Source organism: Giraffa tippelskirchi, chromosome 13 (assembly GCF_054371585.1).
Source record: "Giraffa tippelskirchi isolate mGirTip1 chromosome 13, T2T-mGirTip1v1.2.pri, whole genome shotgun sequence".
NCBI classification, from domain to species: Eukaryota; Metazoa; Chordata; class Mammalia; order Artiodactyla; family Giraffidae; genus Giraffa; species Giraffa tippelskirchi.
Genome location: NC_137287.1, coordinates 60,124,125 through 60,147,918, shown reverse-complemented (window position 1 = coordinate 60,147,918; position 23,794 = coordinate 60,124,125). Strand labels below are relative to the sequence as shown.

General features: G+C 38.5%; 1 protein-coding gene across 15 annotated transcripts in view; it reads left to right on the top strand.

Annotated features, from left to right (window-relative positions):
- USP6NL (USP6 N-terminal like) overlaps positions 1-23,794 on the top strand; it is a 124,564-nt gene that overhangs the window by 94,099 nt on the left and 6,671 nt on the right. For all 15 annotated transcript variants that reach the window (XM_081554022.1, XM_081554033.1, XM_081554034.1 and 12 more), the window contains 9 exons: positions 611-691; positions 6,677-6,784; positions 10,700-10,809; positions 12,933-12,981; positions 14,576-14,696; positions 17,825-17,919; positions 18,600-18,665; positions 18,759-18,858; positions 21,334-21,486. In XM_081554022.1, the coding sequence (XP_081410148.1) occupies positions 611-691; positions 6,677-6,784; positions 10,700-10,809; positions 12,933-12,981; positions 14,576-14,696; positions 17,825-17,919; positions 18,600-18,665; positions 18,759-18,858; positions 21,334-21,486 (883 nt within the window). The remainder of the gene's footprint in view (positions 1-610; positions 692-6,676; positions 6,785-10,699; positions 10,810-12,932; positions 12,982-14,575; positions 14,697-17,824; positions 17,920-18,599; positions 18,666-18,758; positions 18,859-21,333; positions 21,487-23,794) is intronic.

The following is a 23,794-nucleotide window of genomic DNA, read 5'->3' as shown; positions in this document are numbered from 1 at the left end:
GTTATGTAATGATCTCCCAATAATATCCAGTTCTCCTTTACAAAAACCACCTTTGTCACTAAGAGAATTAAAATGCCACAATTCAATAAAATGTCAAAGAAGAGAATGGAATTTTGAAGTTGTGTGTTTTGTTGCTTCATAAAGATATTTCAAAATATTTTAAAATTTCCTTTTGGCTTAACTTTGTAAAATACTCAGTGCGTAGTCGCTCAGTCATGTCCAATTCTTTGCGACCCCATGGACTGTAGCCCGCCAGGCTCCTCTGTCCACGGGGATTCTCCAGGCAAGAATACTGGAGTGGGTTGCCATGCCCTTCTCCAGGGAAAATACCCAGAGTTAGATTAATTTGAAATGTTAGAAAATCTGAGTGACTCCTCTCTCTTTACCTATCTCTCCTGTGTATTTTAACTTCAGCAAGAGAGTACTATTGATATAGTGGTAATCAAGTGTCCAACTATTTTTTAAAAAGTTAAGGTATTTGCTGTCCAATGTTGAATAACTTTTTTTGTAGTTCTTTTTTCAGCATCATTTTCCTTGACGTTTTTTGGTAATTTGTAAGTAAAAGACGTCTGAAACAAACAATAACAATGAATTTCAATTTTATTTTTAGCAAAAGCACCTGGAAATTGAAAGAACTACTAAATGGTTGAAAATGCTAAAAGGATGGGAAAAATACAAGAATACTGAAAAGGTAATTAAAATGTTACTTCCTTATGAAACTATGCAAATTCAATGTGGATTTTCCCAGTAAAATTTTCTCTCTCATTATAAGAATATTAGATGCATATTCTTTAAAAATTTTTTAAATTTTAATTTGAGTGAGTGAAGTGAAAGTTGCTCAGTTGTGTCTGACTCTTTGCAACCCCGTGGACTGTACAATCCATGGAATTCTCCGGGCCAGAATACTGCAGTGGGTAGCCTTTCCCTTCTCCAGGGGATCTTCCCAATCCAGGGATCAAAGCCAGGTCTCCCGCATTGCGGGCAAATTCTTTACCAGCTGAACCACAGGATAATACCAGAGTGGTTAGCCTATCCATTCTCCAGAGGATCTTCCCAACCCAGGAATCGAACTAGGGTCTCCTGCATTGTAAGCGGATTTTTTACCAACTGAGCTATCAGGGAAGCTCCTGAGTGGAATGCCTCAAATTAGGAGTCTCTGTGTTGTCACAGGATACCCAGTTTAGACTGGTTGCAGGAATTGAGAGGACGCGGTGGACAGTCCAGAAGTTGGCAGGCTTTCAGGGGCGGTGGAATTCGGCTGCTTGGTTACATTGCTGCTTGTGATTTCGTTTCTTTCCATCTCCCTCCTCTGCCTGCTGTGGTGTCAGCTTCCCGCTGAACGTGGCTTCCCTTTGGGGTCAGGATTACTGCAGTCACTCCAGGTTTGGTATCCATCTGTCTTCCTGCTCAGAAAGAGAGAGGGCACGTTTTGTTTTGAAAAGTGTTCGTGAACAGGAGCACGTCCTTGTCCTAAAGCATCTAGCAGACCTGCCTCCTAAATCTTTTTGCCCTGCGTTGAGTTTGGGTTGTTTTAAATCAGTTTTTTTTAAATGCATACATCTATTAATATTCCTACTAACCTCATCAGAAAAGTCTTTAAATATTGTTAAGTTGTGAAGTTCCTAGTAGTCGAAGTTTTCCAAAATTCTAACTTTTGCTTGAAAAGGCATAAGTTATTGGTGGCAAAAATACTGTCAGGTATTTTCCTTAAGGGCTTCCCAGGTGGCTCAGTGGTAAAGAATCTGCCTGCCAATGCCAGAGACTCAAGTTTGTTTCCTGGATCGGGAAGATCCCTTGGAGAAGGAAATGGTAACCCACTTCAGTATTCTTGCCTGGGAAATCCCTTGGAAAGAAGAGCGTGGTGGGCTACAGTCCATGGGGTCACAAACAAGTTGGACATGACTTAGAGAATAAATGACAACAAATTTTCCTTAAAGTAACAGATTTACTTCATTTATTTATTTATTTACTTCATTTATTTTTGAGCAACTGTCTGCTAAACACACAGGTCTCAACAACCATGGTTTGTTAGTCATTTTTTCAGATTAGTGTCCTTGACTGAAGCAGTTGGCTCAGATCGCAATTCAGTTTCATTTATAAATGCTCTTACTTGAGGCTGGCACTGTGCTCTGTGTGTCCCGCCTCATCGCCCAGAATATTAAGAAGATGTGTGTTCAGGATTGAGATTGAGTGAAATTAATAGTTTCCGCTGCTTCATTAAGGACATTGCTAGTGCACTGGCCTCTGTTTTAAGCTGTGATCAAAGAACACCGTGACTGCCCACACAGTGCTTCTCCTGCCTTAGTTTGTGCCGAGGCGCCAGGAGCTTCAGCTTTTATGAGGAGCCACGAACTAAGGTTTTTCTGCTCCCAGTGCCAAAGTCAGCGCAGGGAAAGAGGCCAGTAATGTTTTAGTATCATTAAGAAAATGGTTTGCATGGCCCATGCCTTAAGAACTGCTGACATCTAAGCCTCTGTTTCCTCATCTTTGAAATGGAGATAATAATACCCATTTCAAAGAGATGAAGATTTCATGATTTTATGCGTGTAAGCCATTAAGCATTGCACCTCACATGTAGTAAGCATTCACTAGCAGTTTTTTGAAGGGAGGTTAGACAATTAAAATAATTTTTTTTTAAGAGAAAAAAGAAATCTTCCATAATCCTACAACAAAACACTGAGTTAACTGTTAGGCTTTTTGTCTGTCTCCTCGCACTTTTTTTCTATGCAATATATGTACATTTTCCTATTTACATAGATATAAATTGTTGTGGGTCAGCCTTTGGCAACAAGAATTCCAGGGAGCATCAGTTCCTTGGGTTCTAACGGGTATTTTTCCATGGAAGCAGTGTTGCTTACTGATTAAACAATAGACTATCCCAGGTTCAAACCCTAGCTCTGCCATGTTATTAGCAGTGTGACTTGGGGGAAGGTATTTAACCTTTTTTCTGCCTTAGTTTTCTTGTCTGTAAAATGAGGGTAATCACAATACCTCCTTCACTGAGTTGTTTTGAGGATTAAATAAGATAATTCATGTAAAGCACAAAGAATAGTGCCTGACACTTAATATGCGGTCAGTAAGTGTTGCTTATTATTACATGAGAAAGAGGCTCTTTGGTTAAGTCAAGTTGGGAAAATTAAAACTGAACAGAGGTAAGCAGATTTCTTTACTACAGGATTCCTCAGCATCTTTAATATGTGGTAGTAATTTTCAAGAGGGACATTAAATTACGTGACATTTATTCAACCTTGAAAATCTTTTTGTCATGGTGTATCTCCCAGGAGTAACGTCACTTTTCTTTTGGAGCGTCCTAAATATCCCCATTTAAATTCTGTTAGACCCTTACTATTTTGTTTTCATCAGGAGTAAGTTCATTTCTGGGTTGCTAATTTCATTAAAGTGTTTCAAGAAGAATCCGTTCAGAGTAGAATATTGGTCATGATCTCTGTGCTCTGGTTTAACACTCTGCTTCTCAGACTGACCTAAAGCTGAAAACTCCTTCACCTGATGTCTTTGTGGAAAGATCTTTCAAGTGCTAATTACAGAATCTATCATGATGCGTTGTTCCTACGCTTTAATCTCAGCTTCAGTCCAATAAAATACCTGTAGAATTACATGACTTTATGTCCTTCTCTAGTATACATATGTCTGTGAAAGTATGTAAGCCTTTGTTAAAATGAGCATTCTACTAGGCTGTTATCCTGACAGCAGCTCTGCTAATGTACTTCTCAGTGAGAGAGATTTTAATGGGGCTTTCTTTCATGTATCACTTTAAAGCACTTTCCCACAACTATAATGAATGCTAGAATTATTTGATGATAGATATGGTCCAATCTGGTATGAGGCAGAATGCACCTTCTAAAAGAATTGCTGCTCTCAGTTTATACCCAGTTTTAAATTACATTGAAGTTAAAAAATAGTGTATATTTTTCTTCTCTTCCAAAGGAAAGTATATGTTTTCCCTCAACAGAATCCTTACTTATGTGGTAGTAGTACAAAGAAATATCTATAAATATCTTGAAATAAAAATATATAGGTCTGATAGAGAATATTTGTATTTTTAGAATATAAGTTTTAATGAAAAAAGTTGCCATTAAGGTTGCCTGTGTTTTCACAATGACTACCCCCTATGTACAGTCACACTGCATTTTTAAAATATAATCTATTAAATGAAGAGATGAAGTTATCTCTGCTGGCAGAGACCATTCTGATTTAACTAGTAGTGATGTTATTGTGTCTAAGCTCTGTCATAACAGTTCCTACTATGGAGATATATATATATGTGTGTGTGTGTGTGTGTGTGTGTGTGTATATATATATATATATATATATATATATATATAGTGGGGTTTTTTTTTGGTCAAATAACTGAATGGACCTTTGTTGGTCAGGTAACTGACAGACCTGTATTAGCCAACATTTGATTCTACTGATGGGAAAATGGAGGCACGATGTATAGAAATAAATTTCTCAAGACCGTTTTTAACGATAAGCAAGAGATGGTATGTCCGGATGCCAGGGCTTGCTTATTGTCTGTTTGCTTAGCAGTCCCTTTTGGTGTGTGTCAGTTAAAGGCCAGAAGGAAACAGAATGTGGTTGTTAAGAAGCATGGGGCCTCATGGATGGTTTAAAACTCTCAGATCCAGACTCAGGAGACTTGTGCCTATTTGGAATCAGTAATTTATATATAATTCTTGAATACAGAATTGAACAAAAGCAATAAATAATGTCTAAAATCTTTGTGAGTGATGCAGTGTAAGAAATGCATGTGGTTCTTATTTTACTCATGGAAAAACATCTGTCTAATGGACATGCAAGTACATCCATCAAAGTTGAGCTGTTTACTTGCCATCATTGCTTACAGTTTAACATCTTTATTCTGGAAATTCAGGAGAGAATTTGAAGTTGCTTTTAGTGGATTATATTCCTTTAAAAAGTTAAGTTTATTATAAATTTGAAATGAATACAGGTGATAAACTGTCTTTGGAAAATAAATCTTAAAGTCGCTTAAAAAAAAACCCACACACTCATTTTGCAGTTAATGGTGTTAAGTGTTTAGCACATGGGAAATGCTGAAGCAGAATGGAATTTACACACAGCCTTTCTGTACATATTCTTCCAGTTACATCTACCACCTGAGTTAACACTTCAGTGTTTCTAGTCACTGTCTGCCGAAATTTCAAATTAGAGACCGTACTATGTTTATACCAAAGGAACAAAACTGAAATTATGTATGTGATTATCTAATGGGAGTCAACCTCACAGTATGCACTGTTTCACAGGAAAAGTCATTCTACAGTGTTACTCATTTAAATTCACAGTTTGTTAAAGCTACATCATGATTTAGTAAAGGCTTCATTTTTAAAAATCTAAGTAGTATAATTTTAGAAGTTGAAGCTCTGCTTATTAGTTCATAGCTCATCAGCATTTTGGTTATTAGTTCTAATATCTTATTTTCTTAGCCATGCTATTGAAATAATATTATTTTGTTTGTAATGGTAACTATGTACTTATTTTTACCTCGTTCCTGAAGTTTCTGCCATAATTTAATCACTTCCTTTTAAGTTTTAAAGTTTCCTTACGTACAACTTTGTAATGAGCATAATAAATATATGCTATTTTGAATATGTGATTAGCTTTAAGGAAAAAGGCGAATCACAAGAAGTTGGAGATGTATGCTGAGTCTTAAAATTGTTAGAGTGACAGCAGTGTCGAGTACCCAAAGAGTTAATGATACTGCTGCTGCTGCTGCTGCTAAGTCGCTTCAGTTGTGTCTGACTCTTTGCGACCCCATAGATGGCAGCCCACCAGGATCCCCCGTCCTTGGGATTCTCCAGGCAAGAACACTGGAGTGGACTGCCATTTCCTTCTCCAATGCATGAAAGTAAAAGTGAAGTCGCTCAGTAGTGTCCGACTCTTCGCGACCCCGTGGAGTGCAGCCCACCAGGCTCCTGCGTCCATGGGATTTTCCAGGCAGGAGTACTGGAGTAGGGTGCCATTGCCTTCTCCGATGATACTGATGATTTATACATAATTTCATTCAGAAGTGGTGCTCCTTCTTGATGGAAATTTACCACTATTTTTGTCTGGTCAGATAGGATCAGTGTCATTAGGACAAAAACAAGAGTTTTCCTGAAGGAACTCTCCAGAGTTGAGGAGAGAGGAGAGAGGGAAGAGGGAGTGTGTGTGTGTGTGTTGGGACAGGAAAGGGGGGAGATGAATGAAGACTGGGAGCCACAATGAGTTGTGAGATAGAAGGTTCTGGAGAGACTTCATAAAGACACTTCGACACAAGAGAACCACTTTGTTATTCCAAACCTTTTAGATGTATGAGGGAAAAGAAGGGAAGTAAGTGTGTAACTAGTTAGGCACACCAACAAGGAATGTGTCAGATGTTCACAACTTTAGAAAGGGCGCCGACTGTGCTCTCGTGTGTCTGAAGGCGCACCTTTGCAGTGAATGAAAATGCTAATGTGTGGACATACTAGACATCTTCTTACTTGTTTATTCTGTCCTTTCTGTGTATATGTCTCCCTGTTCAAATACAAAGAGGAGAGGTGAGAGGATCCAGTTGTATCAGTTACCAGGAATCCTTTGAAAAGAGGAACAGCTGTGACTTAAGGGACTAGTTTGAGCTTTGTGTTTGTAACTTTCAATTTATGTTTCTTTCCATAAGTTTCATAGGAGAATTTACAAAGGAATCCCACTCCAGCTCAGAGGTGAAGTCTGGGCACTGCTCCTGGAGATCCCCAAAATGAAGGAAGAGACCAGAGACCTGTACAGTGTGAGTACTGAGAGCCAGCCTGGCGTTTTGAATCCATCAGTCACCGGTGGGGCATATTTGTAAGGAAAATTGATCAACACCTGGTTGCAGCTATTCATTTGCAATGCAGTATTAATAATAGATTTACAGTGTCACTTAGAGCTTTTAGGAATATAACAGCAGAATTCAGTTTATCCAGCAGCTGCGTGTGTATGACTGTTTTCTTCTTTCCCCCAAGATTGTTACAACATTTCTAGGTTTTATTATTCGTTAGTAAAAGTGACCAGCAAGACTTTCTGTAAATTGGCCAGTGCATTAAATTTACCTCCTTGTCATCTCTGCTATAGCCTTTCTAAACCTAAATTTTATATTAACCTTTGGAAGGAATAAGAAATTATATCTAAAAATAAATGTTCCTCTGAAAGTATATATAAATAGAATAAGTTAGAATAACTGAGATGAAGAAAAATTATAATTTAAACCCAGTATTAATTATAAAAGGAACTTCAGAATGCTCTTTTGATACCTTCCTGTTTATGTATAAGTAAAATTTCATCAAAAATAAGATACCCACAGGCGCATGGGTTTATTTCTGGGCTTTCTATCTGGTTCCATTGGCCTATATTTCTGTTTTTGTGCCAGTACCATACTGTCTTGATGACTCTAGCTTTCTGGTATAATCTGAAGTCAGGAAGGTTGATTCATCCAGCTCCATTCTTCTTTCTCAAGACTGCTTTGGCTATTCGGTGTCTTCTGTGTTTCCATATGAATTGTGAATTTTGTTTTTGTTCTAGTTCTGTGAAAAATGCCATTGGTAATTTGATAGGGATTGCATTAAATTTGTAGATTGCATTTGGTAGTGTAGTCATTTTCACAATATTGATTCTTCCTACCCAGGAACATGGAATATCTCTCCATCTGTTTATGTTGTTTTTTATTTCTTTGATTAGTGTCATAATTTTCTGTGTACAGTTCCTTTGTCTCCTTAGGTAAGTTTATTCCTAGATATTTAATTCTTTTTGTTGCAATGGTGAATGGGATTGATTGCTTAATTTCTCTTTCTGATTTTTCATTGTTAGTATATAGAAGTGCAAGTGATTTCTGTGTATTGATTTTGATTCCTGCTAAACTTTGCTAAATTCACTGATTAGCTCTAGTAATTTTCTGATACTATCTTTAGGGTTTTCTATGTACAGTATCATGTCATCTGCAAACAGAGCTTTACTTCTTCTTTTCTGATCTGGATTCCTTTTATTTATTTTTCTTCTCTGATTGCTGTAGCTAGGACTTCCAGAACTATGTTGAATAATAGTGGCAAAAGGGGATATATGTATACCTATGGCTGATTCATGTTGAGGTTTGACAGAAAACAGCAAAATTCTGTAAAGCAATTATCCTTCAATAAAATATAAATTAAAAAATTTTTTTTCATCAAGATGTAAGGTTATAAATATTGGTTAATTTAAGCAGTTACTTTCTTTTTTTAAGCAGTTATTTTTTTTTTTTATGAGACTTTTTAAATTAATTATTTGGACTCTCCACAGATTATGAATTTATGTCTTGGGATTTTTAGAGTTTCAAATTATTTTAAATGGTTGACTAGATACTGATTTGGCTGGAAAGTTTATTTGGGTTTTTCTGTAAGATGTTATGGAAATTCAATGAGAATAAAACTACTTTTCTTTCATCTACTAAGATTTTTCTCTAGACAGTGATAATGGCGGTGGCTTCTGAGCTGGTGCTCTTACCTACTGTTTCTCCCGTTCTTTTAACTGTATCTCATTGTTATCGGTCTCTCTGGGGTCTTGTGATCTGTGTCACAGATGGTGGCAGGGGTCTGGCCATGGTGCACAACAAGCTCACCTGAAGCCTTAGCAAGGCTGAAGAATGTTGTCGGCCGGACCCACAATTAGGTGGCTAGTTTTTCATCCAGGTGCTTTCCACTGTACTTCTGCCCTCAGGTTTATAGGCTCATTAGATCCTATTTCTTCTAAGTAAGTGTTTATTCTTTATTATTGTGACATTTCGTGGACTCAGTCTCAGAGATTACCTGAGAAGTTGCTTACCTCCTTTTGTTAAGATAAATATGCTTAATTTCCTGTATTCTGCCCTTAGCTTGTCACTATTCTAGGACATAAATAATCTTTCTGTTCTGTTATTTTTTTACCTGCTTAACTGGGCTTTGCTTGTGTCATGAGGTCTTTTTTGTGTTAAGTTTTCTTGTCCTCTAGAATAATTCATATTATAGATGTGTTTGGGTGTTTTTTTCTCTTTCAACTAAATTGTATTTTAAGGCATATTTTATCATGTCTCGTCAAGCATTTCCTTTCTGGGGCAGGAGGGGTGAGAAACAGAGGGCCTGTGGGCTGGAGAGGACACAGACATGTGGAGGAAAATGCCAGGGAGTGGATGCCCTGCTTGGGGCAGACCAGCCTTTCCCTCCACTCGAGTCCCAGAACATCAGCAGTTGGGCACTTGTCCTCCTTACGGGGGATCAGAAGAGTTTTTCTCTAGGAATCTGACCAGCCCAAGAAAATAACCCCCAAACTCCTGACTGCAGGGGAGGCCCAGTGAAAGCAGCCAGACCACTCTGCAGTGAAGACAGTTGTGAAGCCCGTCTGCACACAGAACTTTCCATCAGCTTTCTTGTGTCTTTCAAATACAAGCAGACAGTGAGGAGAGGAGCTAGGAGCTAGCATGGAAAATAGGAACAAGTGGAAAAAGCAACTTATGAGAAACAGACCATAGAGCAGGAAAAAAACAGAAGAGCTATTGCCGATGTCTTCAGAGGGATAAAAAGAGATATTGCATCCATAAAACAAGTATAGGATGCTATAAAAGGAATATTCGAGAACAACAGAGCCTATGAATATAAAAGATGATAATAGAAATGAAAAATTCTAGAGGCGGGTTTGAAAATGACAAGTGAAGAAGTTTCCCAGAAAATAGATTGTGAAGTCAAAACTCAACTCACTGAGTTTTTAAGATTGAAAAGATCCATCACATGCCCAAACCTGTGGCTAAAAATAGATCTAAACCAAACACAGAAATTGCAAGTTTCAGAACTTAGAGATAGAAGCCTCTTTCTTATAAAGAAGAAGGAATTAGAATGGCAACACTGGAAGCCAGAAGACAGTGAAGCTGGTGCCTTTTGAGCAAAAATATTTTCTAACTTAGAATTCTAAAATAGCCAAATAGCTAAGAAAGAAGGTAGACTTAACGGACATTCAGAGTATCAAAAAATTGATCTTCCACACATCTTTTCACAAAAGCTACTGGAGGCCGAGCTCCTCAGAACAAAGAAATAAACCAAGAAAGATGTGAGATGCAGAAGCCAGGAAACCCAAGCAAAGGCAGGCCTAGCAGATGTTTGTGAAAGGGAGCCCCTGAGGAGCCCCACTGAACATCTGGTCCGAAGGCCCTAGGAGCCGAGTCTGTGGGGAGTAGAAAACAGGAGGTGCCTGTCCTGCTACAACAGCCAGGAGAGGTTGACAGCAGCCTAAAGTGAGTCTGTATTGCATTAGCAGCACTTTATAGAAAGCGAAGCCAACTGAGAAACGAGAAACTGGGCAGTGATAAGCCCCAAGGAAAGCTAGAACATTATGTTGGAAAGAAGAAAGGAATTGCCATGAACTGCCTGGCTTGCCTGGGAAGAGTCTTAGCAACACAAAGTCGGAACATTCTCCATCCAAATGAAAATCTAACTGTCTTGAGAGGATGGGACGGGGAGGAGGTAAGGCAGGGTGGTGGTGTGTGGACAGAGGGAAACCTTTCACTGTGCACCTTTTTATATTGTTTTCATTTTTGAACTATGGAAATGGCTTTCCTAAATCAAAAAAGTTTTTTAATGAGAATTATTTTACTGTTTGTCATAGACTTTTTGACATTTGATTTCCATTAAAATGTGCTTTCTTCTCCTCTTTTTTTCCTCTTCAGAAATTAAAACACAGAGCACGGGGTTGTTCGCCTGATATCAGACAGATAGACCTTGATGTCAACCGCACATTTAGGGACCATATCATGTTTAGAGACAGATATGGTGTGAAGTAAGTAGAGTTTAATATTATGAACTATGAATAGCATTTACAGATAGTCTTTATCAACTTGAAATATGAGTGTTTGGAATATCTTGTATAGGTGGTAATTTTGCTCCCACCTCTGAGGGTTTAAATTTTGGCAGATCCTTTGGTCCATATTATGTAAACTTTAGGATATAATTTAACTTAAATTTTTAATCTTTGACATATCTGAACTATACTATTTGCTATAAAATCATTTTATGATCTGAAATTCTTAAATATATGGTAGATAATCTTATTAAAAATCTCAGAAAAGAAATGAGAGATTTTGTTACTTTTTGAGAACTGTGTCAGTAATAAATGCATTCTTAGATCCTTGATTCCATGCACAGGTGAAACTAAAAAAATGGGAAATGGGTGAATAAAATGGCAGTGACCGTTTAGGAATGAAATGTACAGTTTTGCTGTCCTCCGTATCAGTTAAGGTTCAGCCAGAGAAATAGGAACCAGTAAGAGATATAAACTAAGGCATTTGCTGTGAGGAATTGGCTTATCGTATGCCGGAACTGACTAGCAAGTTCAAGGTCCATGGGGCAGGTGTCAGGAAGGCCGATTGCACCAGGGCTTCCCAGATTATTGAGGGTAATCTCCCCAACTTCGAGTCAACTGATTGTGTACTTTGGTTGCATTTACAAAAGACCTGTTTCACAGCCACACCTCCATTAGGGTTTGAATATCGGGGGATTGTAGCCCAGCCAAGTGCACATAAGAAGCTCACCATCACAGACCATGCTCGTCAACTTAATTTTTGAATAAAGACAATAAAGCTGTACTTCCTTATAATATTCTGTACTTCCACAGCTATTCTGCTTACAACTCAAAATATGCCAACCCCCTCCCGAAAAACTGATGCTGAGTCCTTGGGGATATGTACTCCTTTTGCTTTGATATGTATAACCTAAAGGCTGTGATATAAAGTCAGCTATTATTAAACATCTTATGGTAGATGGGAACATAAGGGAAAAGAGAAGGAACAAAGCACATTAAAAATATATATGTATATACACAAACATATTGATACCAAAATAAGGAAAAAATACTCATAACAGATGTAGTCACTATCTCCGTGACTGGGCATGTGGTCACTGCTGGTCATAACTTACCTTCCACTTCCCATCCCATGTACCCTTTGCTCTCAGCAAATACTTTGGCTGCTGGGGGCCCTAAACCTTTATTCCTGAAGAGTCTACCATTAGCAGTCCTGCCTGAATTTGATTGTGGTGGTGTTCCGTGGACTTGAATCACTGGGTTTGGTTATACTCAGAGGCCCCTTCAGTGTTCTCTGGTGTTCCAGACGTGCTCTTGCTTACGTCCACCATGTCCTAGCAGCTCACCTTTCCCCTTAGTGACCAGGATCAGTCACTGCAGCTGGTACACTCGCCTCCTTCTTTGCCTGCTAATTGAGAGGCATGAGGAGCCCATGGTGGTAGGGGTGGCCAGCCTGGCTCCCAGTTCAGTGGAAGTGTTTGTCTTCTGGTGGGGACACTCCTTTCTTTGGAGCCAGGACCCCTCAAGCAGCAGAGCCTAAGGTTGATGGAGCAGAAAGCAAACATGTTGTTAGTGGACAAGAGGTGACAGTGGGTGGAGCCACTCCTGTTCCCACGCTTGGATCCTGGGCCCTGAATCCTGGCCAGGGGAGAGGTGATGCCAGTCTTGGAAGCTGATTTCCCGCGGACACCGCCCCCTAGGGGACATGCCCCCACCCTGCAAGCTGCTGCAGGATGCTGGCCCTGTGAGTGAGGCTTCAGAAGGCTGGTCCACAGCTCCGTCCAGCTGGCCCCTTCTGTGGGGATGATTCTATAGTGAGAACAGGTCACTGAAAGAGGACAACAAATTGAAGACATGGTGATGTGCTTGTGCTTTTTGGTATAAATCCTTTCTGTCAAAATGAATGTTATCTAGCCTCAAGTTTAGGCTGTGTAGAGTATTGTTTAAATTTGAGCTTGGGGTCATTTCTTTATAATAATAGTAGTAGCTTTATCTGGATTATCTGTTCATCAGTTTTACCAGTCATTTTTTTTTTTTTCAAGTTCCTAATTTTAAAAGGTGAAAAAACTAAATTGTGTTCAATGTAAATTTCTTTCCTCTAGGCAACAATCACTGTTCCACGTTCTTGCTGCATATTCTATTTATAATACGGTAAGTTGGGGCCTGCCTGTCCACATCTCTTTGAGCTGTGTTCTGAGCACCTGGAGGAAATCTTTGGACCTCCTTCCTGAAAAAGCCCCTTTGGCCTGTGTTGCTTCATCTCAGGACTGAGGTCTGTGTGAGGACCTTCCTAAGGCTCCCTCATCCACCCCAGGGTATCAGAGCAGAACTGCTTGGAAAGTGGGTAGAACCACGGTTATGACAGCAAACCTCACTTTTCCTCCCTTACTAGAGGTTGCTTTGTTTTGTGTTATTGTTTTTCTTATTTTTACTTTAAGCACTTAGGACTGGGAATCAGCAGGGGGAGAAGGGCAGGAAGTAGTGCCTAGATTAATTCTGTTTGACTCTTGGTGACTCTTCATTCCCCTGGAGGTTGCCTTTCAGAATCACATTTCATTTATTTGGTTAGGTCCGGATAGCAGACCATAGATACCTACTTGCTGTCTCCTGGAGTAAGCCGAAACTAAATATTTTGGTATTAGAACATGTTATTCTTAAGCCATTGATTACTCTTGAGGGAGAGAGATTTGGAGGAAGAGATCAACTATTGTCAACACCAGTATGGATGCCAAGTAAATGCTTTGCTGACTGGATTCCAGGAAGGACACCTTGAACCTTGAGGTGTACCATTTCTATTGTAATCAAAACCTTTAAGTTACAAGGAACAGAAATTCACTCAAACTAGGGCAGGTTAAAGAGGAATTGATTAAAGGGACATCTCATAGAAATGAAGCTGGTGGTGGCTGTTGGAGCTGGAGGGTGAGAAGCCTACAGGGAGAGGAGCTCTTCTTTCTGTCCTGCTTGGGGCTATATGGTGACTCTGTCTCTGGAAACTTCATTGTACTGTTTCTCTCTTCAGATGTATCTCTTTGCCTGCTTATCTGTTTTTCTTAGGCTGCTGTTACTGTCATAGCCTCAATGTGGTCTTTCTGTTCAGCTACATACCACCATGTATGTAGTTGTGGCTTTATTCAGTTTTCCTGGAGAAATGAGTAAAACTGTCATGCAGCTGAATTGATGGTTCCCTGGGATAGGTGTCCTTGTCTCCATGAGCTGTGGTTCACATGTCATGATATGGATCCCTAAGGCCATGTGAAATTATGTGTAATTATGGGGAGAATGGGCAGTTCTCAGGGAAGGGGTTTAGACTGGAAGGGTACCCCAAAATGTGTCTCCATAAGGATACAGAAATCTTGAGGAGAAAAGACAAGCCAATTGGGAACTGTGCAAGTAGAGAAATTTGCCAACATCTGAGCAAAGAGGAGGAATATTGAGCTGAGAATCATATAAAACAGAAATGTAAACCGTGCTCTTTACAGAAGGTGTAATAACAGTATTGAGCAGAGGTCAGTAGAGTCCTTTTAGGTTAGACTTGTCCACACTTCTGCATTTATTCTCCAACACAAACATAGTCTTTGATAGCATGTGGCTCAGTACTGTGAAGATTGCAGTATTTCTCAGTAGAATTGTGCATTAAGTAATATATTTAGGCATTTTCTGTTTTCCACATCAGTTTTTCATACCTGCATGTGTATGTAATTTGATCTTAAGACCCCTGGTTTCTCTGTTCTTTGTTTCTCTTTAGGAAGTTGGATACTGTCAGGGGATGAGCCAGATCACAGCTCTGCTCCTCATGTATATGAACGAGGAAGATGCCTTCTGGGCCCTGGTCAAGCTGTTCTCAGGTCCCAAACATGCCATGCACGGTAAGATGCCCCTGTAGTTGATGATCAGCAACAAATGAGGGAGAGACAGGCAGATATAAACAGAGTCAGACTTGGGGTGATGCTTGGTAGAGTCAAGTACAGAAACTTGTCTAGGGGTGTGTTTAATTCATTAGTATTTATTACTAATTTCTTATTTAATTCTTCTTCATTGAACTTTTCTAAGCTTTTCTGTTCACATTTATATTCCTTCATGTTTATTGCAACATATACTACTGATGTTTTAAAATTCTTTCCTTACTTGCCCTGGTTAGGAGAAACTAGGTTTGGAAGAATTTAGGAAAAACTGAATTATTGGACGCTTTTGATTGAAACTGTTAGACAGTCATGCCTTCAGTGAAATGTCTACTGTTGACTGGATATTGTGATTTATACCAGTTTGTTAGAGAATATTAATTGAGAAATGACACTGATGTGTTTAAAAGAAAGGTCCACAGTAATCAAGTAGTTTGGTATGTCAGATATGTGTTTTAGTTCTTTCAGCCTTAAAATTGATTCCATCTTACAGTAAAAAAGCTGATAACACATTCTGGGTACTTTGATATTTCAAAGCTTGCATAATTTTTTGGTTTTCAAGTTATTACACTGTTTTGAATAATATTTTCCTTATATTTGCCAAGCATATGCAATAAACTTAACTTGAGAGAGTTTGGATTGAAACTTCTCTGAAAATAAAAGTGGTGTTTGTCCATATAATGCAAAGTTATTTTCTCAGTGCCATTGAGTGTGATAATACCAAATTAAAAACAATTTTAACACTAACCACTCTGAGAACGGACCATAATTCTGTTTGTGAACGTTGAAGCTTCATGTGGTGGGGAACCTGCCACATGTTAAAGTGATGTTTTAAATTTTCAAAACTATGACCTTCCATAGTTTATTAAATCTCACATTCTTACCACGTGGTTACTGTCAGAGCATTGTTGTGTACGTGTGTATGGTTGCATTTAGCTATCTCCTTCAGTGTTTCCTGTGAATTTTTAAAAAAATAAATACTATCTTCTTGGTAAGTGTTTCTGGACACTTTGCATTCCATAAGTGGACTCCAGTAGTAAGACACATCACACTGAGCTGCCATCCAGTAGTATCATTACAAAAGGCATCTTGAAACACAACTCTTCCTTATCAGTCTTTATTTTGCTTTAGCGTGAGATGGCATTGCTGATAATCTTGGAAGTACAATGGAATGTTAACAGCTTAAGTAGTGTGCAATTATGTGGAATACTGTCCAGTTTTAGAAAATTCATCTCTTTTAACAAACCTGATAACTTGCTTTCAGTAATTATTGTCACCAGTCTAAGCTGTGTGTGTGTGTGCTCAGTCATGTCTGACTCTCTGTGACCCCATGGACTGTAGCCCAGCAGGCTCCCCTGTCCATGGGATTTCCCAGGCAAGAATACTGGGGTGGGTTGCCATTTTCTTCTCTAGGGGATTTTTCCGACCCAGGGATCAAACCTACATCTCTTGTGCTTCCTGCGTTGGCAGGTGGATTCTTTACCACTGGGCACCTGGGAAGCCCCAGTCTAATCTACAAAGCAGTATTTATTTTACTATTGTAACATTTACATTTACAAAGCAGTTTAGGTCATTATTATGGGAAAGTTTGTACCTAGAGATGTTTGTTTCTAGATCTGTCTATGAAATTTTATAACTGAAGGTTACCTAAGTTCTTTGCATTTCCTATATGAACCTGTTATCACTCACAAAAGTGTAAAGTGAGTGCTGAAGTATGAGATTTAAAATACCAAGTCTGGGACCCCACTGAAAAGGGAAGCGGTGTTGGGTGTCTTAGCATCCTTGAGCTCATGTTTATTATTGAAGGAATTGCCTTTTTCCAAATCAGACTTTTTCTCAAGTTTCTTCCAATTCCCTTCCTCTCAAATTGACCATGAAAGTGGCAGAGAAAGAGAGAGATAGATATAGATTTTTTTTTTTATGAAACCATTTCACCAGAAAGTATTACTAGGGGAGGAATTTTCTATCTGGAGATTTTTACACACTCCTTAGAAAGCTGAGAATCAGTTAAGAAATAGCCCTTCCCCGGGGATTATAAAGCAGTGCTTCCCAGCAGTGTTCCTCAGGTTCTTGCAGGGACATAGTTTTGCTTTTTGGAAACATGCGTTCTGTGGGGAAAAATTGGACTCCAAGATTAGATAAGTCTGGGAGATGAGGTAAACCAAGAAAAACAAGTGTCTTTAGTCTATAAAACAACTTAGAAACATTCAGAAGCTCATATGCCTGTGACCATATGCAAAAAAAGAGTATACGTGACATACAGTATTTCTCCTGGACTCTTTTAAAAACAGAACACTTACTAATGTCTTTTGAAGTTACCTAGAACCCAGGCTGAAAAACTCATATGGAGAAATCATAAATTCATTGTGTATGCATCCTTTTTAATGGATTATTAGAATATCTGAAAGGAAACTTGTGAATAAAAATAGATGTAAATTTCCATGAGTTACATACACAAAGTAAATACTAACTTCCCATTTACACTTACTTCCTAGAAATCTTATAGATTGTATTGCATAATCATTTGGGATAGAATATGTTAACGTTGATCATACAGTGCCTGTATGTTTTAGCTTATGTTAAATATCCCATAAAAAGGATTAAAAAGTGATAATAATCTGGGAAGCATGGTTACTCTAATGATACTGTTAGAGTAAGCCTGAAAAAAGTAATTGAGTTTGTTTTATATAATGGTGAAGCAAAATAAGTAATCAAGATTAGAATAATTTGTAGAAGTGTGTGTTTAAGACATCACCCAGTACTTCAAGTAAACAGATAATCTTGATAAAAGGCTTCAGTTTCCATTTTTTCTTACTTTCTTAGTTTCCCTTTTAATTCAGAAATACTCTGTCCTCTTTTATACTTTTACAAGGTGATAGGCGATCCTTAGCAAACACATACTAGGCTATAAGTTTTCATTAATCAAAGCTTATACATAATTGTTTCCTTGGAGAGAAGTAAAAATATTTGGGTAACTACTAGGTTTGTTTTTCTTGTTGTTGACAGCTAAAAGGTAAAAGAAATATGTTGCATTTTAAACTAGGGATTTCTGTTGTTATTATTTATGAAGTATTGTTTTTATGTTTGTATTCTAGGATTTTTTGTCCATGGTTTTCCCAAACTCTTGAGGTTTCAAGAACATCATGAAAAAATACTGAATAAATTTTTGTCCAAGCTTAAGCAGCACTTGGTAGGTAGATATGACCTTGACTTACACCCACCTTTACCAAGAATAAAGCTAGAAGACTTGAGTGCAGCCATTGGTCTCCATTACTCTCTTGGTGTCCAGTCTCATCCATTTCATTTACTGAGCAGTTACAGTTCCCAGTTCCTCAAAGGACATTAGATTTGTGAAATTTAGTACCAGTGAACTATCACAGCCCTAACTCATAGCATCAATTGTCTTTGAAGCTGATATATAATAATACAAACAATATAGTTTTTAAGGATATGTGATTTCTCAGTGATTTAGGAGGTTTTTTAATTGCACTAAAGTATTTGCACTAAAATATCTTAAGGATCATACAAACTCATCCTCAGTGGATCACATACATACTCCTCTGGAAAAATGTAGTAATTTAGTAAAGCAAGGATGCTTCCTTTTAGAATATGTTAAAAGAGACTCCAAGTATTGTATTACAGTCTTATGTTATGAGGGGTTTATTCTCAGGGCGATTTTCAAAAGTACAACTGAGGAAGGAGAAGAGAGTCAGAAGAGAAAAAGTGGAAGTACTCCAGCACAGAGATTTGTAATGAATGGCTTTGTTTAGCTGGGACAGCTACCTCCAACAACTTGCCTAACTTTTAGTATTATATTGTTGTATTTTGTGTGCAGCAATCCAGAAATTGTGAAATTTTTGTTTTTTCCAGGATTCTCAAGAAGTCTACACAAGTTTTTACACAATGAAATGGTTTTTTCAATGTTTCCTTGATCGGGTGAGTATTTATTTAAAAAGTCCAATCATAAAATTAAAAATACCAGACAAGGACAAACTGTTCATCTTATTTCTGTTTTGTTTTTAATTATAGACGCCCTTTACACTAAACCTCAGAATATGGGACATCTATATCTTCGAAGGAGAACGAGTTCTTACTGCTATGTCTTACACAATCTTAAAATTACACAGAAGTAAGAAAGCATTTAATTATAAAGATTTCACAAAAATCTAGCCTTGTTTTAAATCTTGACTTCTCATTACCCACCCAACTTCAAGGTCATTTCCTTTCAGTAATGAGTTTAAAAATTCTTTAAAATCAGTGAAGAAATTATCTTCAGTTGGTAGCTTTCTCTCATTGGTTCTTCCTCGTGACTAGAAGCTTACTCATTGCAAAAGTCAATTCTTTTCTCTGTGTCAGTTTCATCTTCACATTTAAGTAGAATGCAGTATGTTGGTTTTACTACTAATAATATTCCTACTAGTTATTTGTTTCCATGGTGTGTGTGTGGGGATGTCCTTTATTTATTCATTTTTTTTCATTGATCTGATTCTTAAGTTTAATAGAAAAAGGGAGAGACCAAAGAAGCCAGGCCCTTTAGTTAACAGGTCGAGAGACGGCGTTTTCTGTGATTACTTCACCAGGGAAAGAGCATCCAGCCCCATGCCATAGACCAGAGATGGGGACCCTCCCCCTGTCTCCTTGTCTGGCTGCTTTGGGGCGTCTGTAGCACCCTCCAGGCCCACAGTTGTCCAAATGTAGCAAAAGGCCTTCAGTTGCAATATTGCAAGGGCTCGGTAAATAGGATATGCTGTGCCTTACTCTGAAAGTCAAGAAGTGAGAGTTGCTCTTTATGAATATGAGGGACCTTATTCATCTTAAACTACCCTTAAAACTTATGGTACTCCTCTTGTGACCATGCAGAGAAGGGAAGAGAGGCTCCACGTGGGTGCTCCTCACCCAGCACCTCCAGCCCACAGCACAGCCTGAGTTCACATTCACAGTATACTCTCCCTCTTTCCTTGTTCTTGAATGGTCATCTCTTCAGTTTCCCAGCTCAGTGATACATTAGCTGAGTGCTGGGGTCATGTTCTGTAGTTTTCCTCCCTGCTGTGGCTTTGTTCTAAGAACTTCTCGTCCTTGGTACTTTGATAGGAAATGGTTTGATTGCTTACTTGAAAAGCATGGTCTTCAGGACCGCCAGATTATTCAGATTCCAGATAAGACTGAAACTTTAAAATCACATCTGTGTTGTTTATTCTGAGAGAAGAGGATTCAGAAGTCTTGTGGTTCATTTCTCTGCCTCCCCAACACCAAACCACCGCCCCAAGATGAAACAGTTTGGCAGTGAACTGTCTTCCAAAACTCAGATCTGTGGTCATAACCACAGGAAATCAGTCAGTCTCCCTCCCTGCCCTTTCCCCACCATGTCCTTCTTTTCTCTCTCTCTGGATTATGAACTGACCAAGATGTAGAACAGAAGCATACTCTGTGTTAAGGTATATACCTACTAGTTTAACACTCCTTTAGCAGTGAGAAAGCCCCATAACTCTCTTCCTCCTCTTAAATTGTGTTTTACTTATGACTCTTGATTAATTTTGACAAGTAAAAAGTTTCTCTACTCTTTTAAATTAACCTTAAGCATAACAACTACTTTATATCCTACTATATCATTAGGTTAAACTCTGGAAAACCTTTGCTGTTGTGTATTTTTTCTTCATTAGGAAGACAGAGATCAAGGACTTATATGAAGTTCCTGCATCATATAAAGCTTCAAAAACTGTGTCTGGGCCAATAGTTACCTGAGGCTCCTAAGATTTTTTCTTGTTTTTTTTCCTGATTCCCTTACCAGTATTTAGAGGCATTGTTATTAAAAAAAGAAAAAAAAAATCACACTGTGATTTTAAACAGTAAAAACAATTAGAAGCAACCTAAATGCCCAGTATTAGAATACCAATTATTAATAAATTTAGAGCATATACACAGTGGACTCTTATGCAGTTGTTAATAATAATGGCGTAAAACCATACTTGTTGAAGTGAGAGGTATCAGTGATACACACCATTGACTGGGGAAAAGCAAAGAGGTGAATAACATGTGAGGTATCGTTTCTTTCTGTAAATTGAATCACATGTACACACAATCTGCTTATAGGGCATTGGCATAAGTATCAATACAAATAAAATTAATAATCTAGATTTTTAAGAAATTTGGAGAGGGGCATTGGTGGTTTAGTGGTAGAATTCTTGCCTCTGAGATTTTTGAGAAATTCTGAGACAGTTAAAATACAGACCTAGAAGTGGCTATGCCTGTGACAGCCGCAGCTCTGTATCAGGAAAACACGCACATTGTCCTGGGTGGGCTTTGTCAGTCTGGGGTCTCTAGGAACTCTTGCTCTGGGGGACTATTGATACCCAGGTATGGTTATTCTTACACCTGTGAGAAGGTATTTAGCAGCATTCACCTCTCCCCAGTCCCCCAAGGCTACCTGGTTTTCTCTATGACTGCTTTAATGTCAGGAAAGAGTTTTGTCCTAACTGGGTTTCGGTGATATTCACAAGGCCATGTGGAAGTTGTATGTGGTGCACTCTTAAAAATAGACATCAGAATAGAATATGTTATCTTCTCAACCTAAAATAGCCAGTTTATTTTTCTCATGTTTTCTTAGAACATCTTATGAGATTGTCCATGGAAGAACTTGTAGAATTTCTTCAGGAGACCTTGGCAAAGGATTTTTTCTTCGAAGATGACTTTGTAATAGAGCAGCTCCAGATTTCTATGGTGGAACTGAAGCGGGCAAAGCTCGACCTTCCAGAACCTGGTAAGGAAATAGCCAGACGCTTTACGTATAACTTACAGTTAAGATCAGGAGACACCGTGCAGTTAACATGGCCCATTGCTGTGTGAAAACGTCCACACACTTGTGATGACATCACGTAAGTCTGTGTCTTGTTGGCTGTTTACGGCTTCATTATTTTAAGAAAAAGCAAATATTCATTAAATCTGCCTCTCCTAGTTGGAAAATTAGGAAGTTTAATAGATAATGTTGTTTTAACAGAAGTTAACTATGGCTTTAAGTTACCATAACAATAAGCACTCTTACTTTCATCATCACTTGGAGAACCACATGCAGTATTGGAGCAAGTAAAAGTCTCATTTTATAGAAGAGGAAACTGATACTAAAATGCTAATAAATATGAAGCCCGCAGAACCTGCAGATAGCAGTACTGCTGCCAGGTTCCTGACTGCTCATCCCGGGTTCTTTGCAGTACACTGCAGTGTAGATAATATATTTTATCCACTTATTCCAAAACATCTTCCAGTGCCTCCTGTTAGGTTTTCTGCTCTGTTGGAGATTTAACAACTAAAAAGAAAGACATTCTTCCTGTTCTCAGGGTGCACGGAGGAGACCCAGAATTTACGCAGTAACAATAGAGTGTGAATAGAGTCATAATAGAGCTAGAAACAGGGTAAAAAGGGAAGGGTGGATGAAGGGTGGTACCGGATGAGAGGGAAAGAAAAAAGAGAATGCAGAGAGAGCACAGTAGAAAGAAGTTTTCAGAATACGCTTTTGCTAAAAACCAAGATGCTTTGCTTTTAGTTATTTAAGTGCAAGGAGTCTAATCGGTGTTTCTCCGAGGTTTGTTTTGCGTCATCAGGGTTCACCAGAAGATAAGCTGTCACTGCAATGGTGGTGTGTGGGCCTGGGCCCTGTGAGGCCAGCACCTCTGCTCTGGGAGGTCCCTCCTCTCTCATTAGTGTTGTCCCTTTCTATGGATTCTTTCTTGTCACAGCGAATGCATTTGGAGTAGCAATTACTAACTATATTCTTGCTATTCCAGCATTTATTTTTAAATGACTTACCTACTTTTAAAAAGAGTTTAAAACAAGTTTTAGTAAAAGACACATATATTAATGGAAAACATACATATATAATACAACTGTTTAAACAGAATAAAATATCCAAAGCTGTGTAATGGAATGGACTGCTTTAGCATGTCACTAACAGCTAGTGTTTATTGAATTTCTGCTCTGTGCCACATTCCACACACATTGTCTCATTTAATCCCTCAAATAACTTTTAGAAAACACTCAACCTCAGTCTACACATGAGGAAACCTAGTGGCAGTAGTTTGTAAGATCTTTTTACAGTAGAACGCAGATGGAGGGGGTGGGGGCAGATAAAAGGAGAGGGGTGGATAAATAACCCCGGAGCTGGGTTATTCTCCGGGCTGATGTTCTCTACTTGGATACAGAAAGCCGCTGCTGTCTTCCGAGGCAGGCAGTCTGAGGGACTTGTAGTTGCGTGTGGTGTCCACTGGGTGGTGACAGAGACTTGAGTAAGATGAAAGATGGAGCAATCGGACTAAAGAGACTCCCTTATTTTTTTTTTTTTTTTTAGGGATGCTAAGGAGTGTTCTTTCTGTTGGGTTTGTTTTTTTTTTAAAGAAAAAAGTGTTATTCAAGAAAAATAAGAAACTTTTTGCCTTTATTCTGAAATACATCAAGTTACAGTTACTTTTTTTTTTTTGAGCAGAGTAGTCTGAAATATATCAAGTTAGTTATTTTATTTATTTATTTATTTTTTGAGCAGAGTAGTCTAATTCTTGGCAGTGGCATAAAGATATTCACCCTTTATGTGATGGAACCCTAGTGAAAAGTGTCATTAGCATAGCATCCGTGTTGTGTGTGATGGGAATCACGCTGCTTTCCCACGTCTTCGTTTAAACTCCGGGTTTTCAGGGGAGAAAGCGAAGAACAGAATTTTAGGCAAGGGGCTACAGTGGGGTGAGCAGAGTACAATGTCATGTCTACTGAAAAGAAGTCCAGGATGAAAGTGTGGGTAATAAATATTAACACTTATTGCCTATTTATAGCCATCTGTTTAACATCAGTTATGCTTGAATCTTTTAGTTATATACCCCGTTGCTTAGGGGTGAAAGGGGATATTTAAACCAAAGACCAAATGCAACAGTGTGTGTATTGGGCGTGTTGGCCGGGGTCGGGGGTGTGTGTGTGTGCATAGTTTGAATAGTTTGAGATGAATCTATGAAGATATTGTCCAAGAATGTTTAATGCTTATACGGATCTACTTATGTGGGAAAAGGGCAGAGAATATTTATCAGCAC